An 8,377-nucleotide genomic window follows, 5' to 3' on the forward strand; every position below is an offset into this window, starting at 1 on the left:
AGAAAATAAGTTGCAATTAGGGCCTTACTATAGTTACAGAAAAAGTAAAAAATTAACCAAAATTGTCTCATTTTTTTAATTCGAAAAAAAATACTTCATTTTAACAATTAGGGCCTTTATTTGTAGTTTTCGTCTCTTGTATCACTTTCAGTGTCATAATAACCATTAAAACACTCATTCTGGGGGATTTCTTTGTTGGTAATCCCACAACTGTCATTGTGACATTTAGGTTATTTTTGAAATAAAAACAAACTCGAATTAAACCTTTTTATTTTTAATTAACCTCAATTCGGGTACATGTTTTTGCTTCCCAATCAATTTTTTGCCCCCCATGTGGGGCCACAGCACCTCTGGTACCTCCACCGTCCCATTTCTCCTCTGTCCCATCTCCACTAACGCGATTAATAGTCTCGGAATGGCACACGCTGTCCCATTCAACGTATGGACAAACCCATCATGGGTCCTAATCCCCAGCCTCCTTGCCTGATAATCCAGACAATTACTACAACTCGAAATCTCCCCATACAGCCCCCTGCCCGGCATCCACGCCTCAATGTCGTACTTCCGGTAGGCCTGCGCCCCCAATTCACACGGGGGCATGTCCAAAACCTGGAAATGCAACCCCAAACCCCCAAAAACCTCCATTTCAACCCCCAGAATCTCCTCCAAGACTCGATCCGAATCTTGGGGCTGCGTCACAACGAACATTTCCACTTTGGTGAATTCATGGACTCGGTAAATCCCCCGTTCTTCGAGCAAGTTTGACGTTTCTGCCCGGTAACACCGGCTCACTGCTGCCAACCTTAATGGAAGAAAATCCCTGTTTAGGGTTTTTTGGGCGAGATAGCCGGCTAGGGCCATTTCAGAGGTGCCCGAGAGACACAAATCGGGCCCGTGGAGGGCCTCGTCAAGGGCGTAGACTTGGGTGCGCGCCCCCCGGGTGTTCATCCCACAGCCTTCGATAACCCCACGAGGGAGGATATCCGGGACTGAAACCAACTCGAATTTTTTTTTTATAAGGTTGGAGGTGACGTAACGAATCAGGGCGTGCTCCAATTCGGCCATTTCCCCCAAAAGATAGTAACTTTTGCTCCCAGAAAAGTTACCAAGTTGGTCGGTGCGAAGCAGTCTTAATTTCTTGCAAATCTCCTGGAAGTCGAGGTGGGGACCATCGGGGGGCTTCGCCCCCACGATGGTCACGGTTTTGGGGCTATCGCCGTATTGTGACACGTGGGGGTGCGTCCGGTTGGGGATTTTTAGGGCTTCGGACACCAATTCAAGTCTAGTCGGTTCGTAGGCCTTGTCATTCCGGTTTAAGGCTTGGAGTTGGTTGTTTAATTCGTGGACACGCTGTATATTACCGATGCCTTTCCGGTTTGCGATATTTTGAGAGATTTCAGTGATATTTTTGGGGTCACACAAATATTGGATGTCTAAATGGGGCCCTTGAGGGGCTGTTGTGTGACAGCTGCGTGACACTGGATACACATGCCGTGGGAAAAAAACGCGAATTGTGGCTACTTTACGAGAAAACATCATTTATTTCAATGATTTTTTTGAGGTTAGCTGTCATTGAAATGTGACAGCATGAAGATAATTCGAAATCCCAAAGTGGCGAAACGTGTTATTTGACGCTTTTAAAATTAGAATTGCTCCAAATTATAATTAATTACGTGAAATTAATTAATCTAAATAAGGCACTACACTGTTTTTACTGAATAACAAAATTTTGGTATCGGAAAGTATAATTGGTTGCATACCTACTCGAACTCAATTATGATTCAAAAATTAAATTAAATTACTAAAATTAGACATGAAACAATTAATTATGTCAAATAAGTTGACTTAAATAAATACTATTATTGTTCTCATTGAATCAATTTTTTAAGTTAGAATTACATAATAGAAACTAACAATTATTGGTTGCATACACTACCGGAGTTTAATTACAGTGCCAAAGAATTCCAAAATTTTCTGGTACCAGTCAAGTCACTAGTATTTCGTAGTACCATATCCTTTGTTTCAAAAGAACCAACATCGAGGTACCACAACTGGTCCCTTGTTGGTTTCCACTCCACCCCTTTTATTTCAGGAACCCTGAAAAGGAAAATCAAATTTTGCAAAAGTACTAAAAGTGGTACCCAGTTTTGGCGAAGGAGACCAACATGTCCAACATCACATTTTTCATTTTTAATTCATTCTGGGTCAAGGGTCGTGGTACCATCACACTCGTGAAGAAATATTTGGCGTCGTCCCCATGCCCAATCACTGAAAACCAAAGTCAAAATTTTTGGCATTTTTTGGTTCCATGGTACTACTTTTGGAATCGCTTGGGTAGCTAAAAAGGTAGTAAAAAATCGAAGTTTGGTTGATTTTGGACTGGAGTTTGACCCCCGTTTCGGCCCCAAGGAGGAAAAATCGGTCACTGAACAGTTTGACCAACTTTTCGGGGGCCAAAATTTGGTTTTCCCCAAAGTAGTACTCCCGGATTTTTTCCGAAACGTTTTTTTGCAAAGTTGATGGTACTGTGTAATTGAATTCGAGGAAAATGGGGGCTAGAGAGTCCCAATTTTGGTTAACATTGTCCACATCGTTGTCCAAAACTGGAACCAAAATCCAAAATTTTGCAAAATTTTGGTACTCACTTACAATTTTTTTGGAAAAGACCTTCATGGGCGGTATTTGAAACTAGCCATGGTACCTTTGAAACCTTCCCTTGTTTTAATAAATCTAAAGGGGTACTTGTCAAAAAAGGGCTTGGGCCCTTTTTTTCCACAACTGGGGCAAATGGTGCCAGGGGCATAAATTGGTACCCAAAAAACATAGTAGCCTTGGACAAAACTTGTCCCAAGGGTCGTTCCTTAAGACAGTCGACTAGTACCTTGGTGGTACCAATGGGACAACCTAGAGCTTCCCCCAATCTGGAAGCTTTCTCCAAAGGTGCTTGTTGCAAGGCCCAAAAATTCGTCGCTGTCCCACTATGGGACACCCCCCGTTGGAACAACCCATGACTCATGGGTGAAAAATAATGCAAATGGACACTAGAACCACCAGCCGAGAAACCAGTCAAAGTGACAGAATCTGGGTTCCCTCCAAAACTCCCAATATTATTTTTGACCCATTTCAAGGCCATTACTTGATCTTTCAGACCCATATTCCCCGGTACCACTTCATCCTCAGTACCCAAAAACCCCAAAACACCCAAACGGTAATTAAAAGTGACCAGAACCAAATCACGATCCATGATAAAGTCCGGTTTGGCGTAAAAATGCCCACTGCAGTACATAAAGGCCCCACCATGGATGTGTACCATGACCTCGAGCCGGTCATGGGTGCTGGGTGACTCACGTGGGACGTAAATATTGAGATGGAGGCAGTCCTCGTGCCCTGCTGTTACGTTGGGTTGAAGCATGGGTGTTTGGGCACAGGTGGTGGCATGGGACGCGTCCCAGGTACCACTCCATGGGTCGATGGGTTCGGGGGGCTATTTTTATTATTTTAATTTGTTGCGATTGGGACTCACCTCGAACCGTCGGGAACCAATGGGTGGCTTTGCAAATGGGATTCCCTCAAACGCGGCGAATTTTCGCCCATCATGGGAGGTTCTGGTACGACCGCGGATTTCGCCCAATGGGGTTTTGACCAGAGGGTCGGAACATTTTGAACCTTTTTCAAAGTTATTAGTTCGCACCATGAGGTTTTGGTACTTACCGGAAATAATCAACAGGAGAGGTACCAATGGTACCAACATTTTATTTTTATGTAAAAGTGTTGGTTTGGTTACACTAGTCTTATCAGTAGTTGTTTTGATGTTAAATTAGTCTAAACACTGATCTACATATAAATAGTACCACTGGTACCACACCTATAACAATTGTATAATTCTTTTGTTTGCAAATACAATGCTTGGTGTTATTCAACAAGTCATGGATTTAATTAAAAATTCTCCAAAACCTTGAATTTTTATTTTTGGTAATACCTGAAGTACTTATTTTTTTATAAAAATCACAATTTTGAAAAAATGGTTCCAAAAAATCTAAAAATCAGGAACAAAACTAAGGTTTTTTCTTATTTGACCACCAAAATGACTGGATTTGGATCCACTTGAAATGTTTTTTGCAAACTTGGTAATAAAATACAGCTATTTTGGGCTTTTTTGATTACAAAAATGACTTTTGGACAACAATTGGGGTCTCCCAGCCTACTGCGAAAGAAGTCAAAAATTAATCAAAAAGTAGTCAAAATCGTTTTTTCAAAAAAAAATATCTGAAATATTGCAAAATATAGTGTCAAACTATATTTTTGCCATCGGAATGACCGGATTTGGATTTGAAATGTTTTGTTTTTTTTTTACAAATTTGGTAATAAAATACATTTGTTTTGACTGTTTTGGTATAAAAATAACATTCTGCCGGCAATTGGGACCTTACTATAGCTCCCAGCCTACTACAAAAAAGTCAGAAATTAATCAAAAAGTAGTCAAAGACGTTTTTTTATTTAAAAAATGTGATATATAGCAAAAAATAGAGTAAAACTTACTAACTTGTCATCCTAATGACCGGATTTGGATCCACTTGAAATGTTCTGGCTTATGTTTTTTTGCAAGTTTGGTAATAAAATGCAGTCATTTTGGATTTTTTGATTATAAAAATCACTTTTGGACCACAATTATAGCTCCCAGCCTACTACGAAAGAAGTCAAAAATGAATCAAAAAGTAGTCAAAATCGATTTTTCAAAAAAAAAATCTGAAATATTGCAAAATATAGAGTCAAACTATGTTTTTGCCATCGGAATGAGCGGATTTGGGCCTATTTGAAATGTTTTGGTTTTTGTTTTTTTCCAAGTTTGATAATAAAATACATCAGTTTTGACCTTTTTAGTTATAAAAATGACATTTGGTCGGCAATTAGGACCTTAATATAGCTCCCAGCCAACTACAAAAGAGTCAAAAATTAATCAAAAAGGGGTCAAAATTGCTTTTTTTATTAAATGTGTATTAAAAAAATGTGAAATATGGCAATGTATACAACAAAATTATGATTTTGCTCCCGGAATGATCGGATTTGGTGCCACTTGAAATCTTTTGGTTTGTGGTTTTGTGCCAGTTTGTTCACAAAATATAGATTTTTGGGTTTTTTGACTACGAAAATGACCTTAGTTTGGCGATTGGGGCCCTAATTGCGCACTTAGCCTACTATGATACAAGCTAGAATTAAATTTTTTTTGATAAATTTTCACCTAACAACAAATTTTGCTGTTATCTATTTGTTATTTAACATATACTTGACCTGATAATTCACTTCTCAATCAAATAGTAAATAAAACACTCAAATTTATTTAAAAAATAAATCACAACTCATCTTTTAACAAAACCAAATTTTGATTCTCCAAAAATCCCAAACTTTTCCAAAAATCTCGCGGTCCTAGCTCTTTCAGCGTTTCGACTTTGACATCTTCAGGCGCAAAACCGTCAATTTTGACAAATGAAATGTCAGGTGCTTTGACCGGTGGCCAGTCAATATCGAAAATTTTTGGTTTCCTGTGAATCACATTAAAAAAAAACAATTTTTTTTTTCAAAAGTACCCATTTTTGACAAAACTGAGGAACATCTCCATCAAGACATCCTTGATTTTGAGTTCGTTGGGTGTTGGTTGTTTTTGGAACATGTTGTAGAAGAAGTACTGCGCGTCCTCGCTGTGGGCCACGGCTGAAAAAAAATTTTGAAAATTTTGAAAATTTTTGTAAAATTGGTACTTTTGTTGGTACTGGAGTCCGAAGGGAACCCGAATTGGTAGTAGTAGACCGGGGATTTGGTACTTTTGGCTTGTAGTTTAATGGCGGAGTCAACATCGACCAAAAACCGGTCACTCACAAGTTTTACCAATTTTTCGAAATTTTTTTCCGAAATTTCTTCATCTTCAAAATAAAAATTTCTGATTTTTTGGGCCGTGGTCTTCCACATGGGCGTTGCTAGAGTGTCATTATAATCAAGTATGTATCGAGCCATTTCGGTCCAGTTTTTGTTAACAAAGTCAAGTTCTTTGATCAAAACTAAAAAAAAATTTTTTAAAATTTCAAAAATTTTTTTTTTTGGTTTTAATTACACGCAGTTGGGAAAAGTCCTTCATGGGTCACACTCGAAACCATCCATGGTAGATCCTGAACTTGCCCAGTGGCCAAAAGGTAGTACAAATTTTTGGTAACAAAGCCCTTTGGCCCTTTTTCCAAAACGGGCCCAAAAGGGGCAACTGGTAGAAATTTGTACCCAAAAAATCTGGGCATTTGACCCAGAATATGTCTGGCTGGTCGCGCCTTCAAACACTCCACCAACCCATTGGTACTCCCCATGGGACACCCCACCCCCTCCCCCACCATTCTCGCCCTCCTTGCCGCCTCATCTTGCAAAACAAACGAATTCAAGGCTACCCCACTTTGGGAGAACCCCCTTTGGAACAACCCATGACTCATGGGTGACAGGTAGTGCAAATGGACACACGACCCACCCGTCGATAACCCATGCAAGGTCACACACGATGGGTCCCCCCCGAAACTCCCAATATTATCCTTGACCCATTTCAAGGCCATCACTTGGTCCTTCAACCCATTATTACCGGAAATGACGTCATCACCGGTACTCAAAAACCCAAAAACGCCAACTCGATAATTCAAAGTGACAAAAATCACGTTTTCGTCCATGAAATACTCGGGATGGGCATACGAGTGCCCACTACCATACATGAACAACCCACCATGGATGTGGACTACCACGGCGAGGGTCTCCGATGGGTCTGGGTGGTCACGTGGTACATACACGTTCAAATATAGACAGTCCTCGTCCCCTTGGGGTACTTCCGGGTTCATCAGAGTCGTCTGGGCGCACTCGAAGATGGTACTGGCGTTCCAGACACCCTCCCATGGGTCGATGGGTTCCGGTGGTTCGAATCTGAGACTACCAATGGGCGGTTTGGCGTATGGAATACCCTCAAAAGCCGCAAAAACGTTGCGTTTCGCCGACTTGCGATGGTACCCTTGGAGCTGACCCAATGGGGTGCCCACCATGGGTCTCTCGGCGTGGGTTAGAGCGAAAAGGGCGACGAGAGTGAACCACGTGGGAGTCATAGTGATAATACTTGCGATAAATTAATCACACGAGTTTTATACAGAATTTTTTCTTTTGATAAGATAATGAAATTTTTTAGATAAGTATGAAAACTGAAATAAAATTTGATTGCATTTCTGTTGGTTATTGACCTCATATTTCAGGTAAACAAGAGTTGAGTGCATTTCTTGCAATTCCCTTCGATGCATTTTTCGCGGAACTATTCTCCATCTCTCTCTTTCAACAAGTTCGGGTATTTCTCTATCTCTCTCTTTCGACAGGTTTGAGTACAGCGAATGCAGTAAATGCACAATTTTTTATCGTTAGTTCATTTGCATCGTTTAGTGGTCACTCATCACATCCTTGTTTTTCGTAAGTTTTTTTATTATTAATTTAATTGTTTAAATTAAATTGTAAATTGTTTTTTTTTAATTTAAAGTTAGAAAAAATTATTCCGTGATTTTGTGTTCAAGCGGTTTAAAAATTGTTATTTTTGTTCCGGGTTTTGCAAACCGAGTGTTGCAAACAAAAATTTTTCTACAGCTTCCAAAACTCATTAAAACCTCTTGTTTTTTTTTTCATTTCTTGAAAATTGTGGTTGAAAATAAAAAATTGTATTTAAAATAGCTTTAAAACTTATTTAAATGAGTCCGTAAAATAGCTACTTTTAAGAGCGTATACAACACTTTTTTGATGTTATTTTTTTAATTTTGATAGAAATTAAGATTCTTCAAGTTTATTGGTAGTAAATCTCGATTTTTTTTCATTTTGACCACCGAAACGACCAGATTTGAACTTACTTGAAATGTTCTGGTTTTTGATTTCTTCATTTTTTATTTTTTTTTGTTTTGATTGTAAAAATGGGTTTAATTTAGTAATTAAAGCTTTAATATGTTAAAATTTCTATTTTTTATTCACAAATTCTTTTGCATTTGAAATTAAATAAATAAAAATTTTAGACTTTTAAAACTCACTATCAAAAACAAATTTTGTTTTTTTTTGTAAATTTTAACAAATAATGGGCTTAAACTATACAATTTTAAAATTTTGCAGTTTCAACACTCAATCTTAAACTTCCCATTGAAAAAACACTACAATATTAGTGACAAATATTTAAAAAAAAACTATTTTCTATTAATATTAACAGAAAATGACCTTAAATTTAAAAAAAATATAAAACGTTATAATAATAGTAGTGAATCTATGATTTTGTTGCATTTTGACCATCGGAAAGACCAGATTTAGATCCACTTGAAATGTTCTGGTTATTGATTTA

General features: G+C 38.4%; 3 protein-coding genes across 3 annotated transcripts; all 3 read right to left on the reverse strand.

Moving 5' to 3' along the window:
• Nucleotides 1–253: 253 nt before the first annotated feature.
• LOC123009729 (serine--tRNA ligase, mitochondrial) lies at nt 254–1,544 on the reverse strand. Its single transcript, XM_044406222.1, has one exon. The coding sequence runs from the start codon at nt 1,537–1,539 to the stop codon at nt 259–261; it is 1,281 nt and encodes a 426-aa protein (XP_044262157.1). The 5' UTR covers nt 1,540–1,544; the 3' UTR covers nt 254–258.
• A 149-nt stretch (nt 1,545–1,693) lies between these two features.
• Nucleotides 1,694–3,847, reverse strand: LOC123009727 (venom carboxylesterase-6-like). The gene is made up of 6 exons (XM_044406221.1): nt 3,712–3,847; nt 3,524–3,666; nt 2,650–3,484; nt 2,319–2,603; nt 2,142–2,268; nt 1,694–2,097 (listed from the first exon to the last, which is right to left on the reverse strand). The coding sequence occupies exons 1-6, from the start codon at nt 3,749–3,751 to the stop codon at nt 1,947–1,949; spliced, it is 1,581 nt and encodes a 526-aa protein (XP_044262156.1). The 5' UTR covers nt 3,752–3,847; the 3' UTR covers nt 1,694–1,946.
• A 1,473-nt stretch (nt 3,848–5,320) lies between these two features.
• Nucleotides 5,321–7,235, reverse strand: LOC123009609 (venom carboxylesterase-6-like). Its single transcript, XM_044406039.1, has 4 exons — nt 6,107–7,235; nt 5,757–6,053; nt 5,586–5,709; nt 5,321–5,540 (listed from the first exon to the last, which is right to left on the reverse strand). The coding sequence occupies exons 1-4, from the start codon at nt 7,119–7,121 to the stop codon at nt 5,351–5,353; spliced, it is 1,626 nt and encodes a 541-aa protein (XP_044261974.1). The 5' UTR covers nt 7,122–7,235; the 3' UTR covers nt 5,321–5,350.
• Nucleotides 7,236–8,377: the final 1,142 nt, after the last annotated feature.

This window comes from Tribolium madens, unplaced genomic scaffold (assembly GCF_015345945.1).
Source record: "Tribolium madens isolate multiple individuals breed KSU strain unplaced genomic scaffold, Tmad_KSU_1.1 Scaffold_7;HRSCAF=85;Tcas5.2_LG10, whole genome shotgun sequence".
NCBI classification, from domain to species: domain Eukaryota; kingdom Metazoa; phylum Arthropoda; class Insecta; order Coleoptera; family Tenebrionidae; genus Tribolium; species Tribolium madens.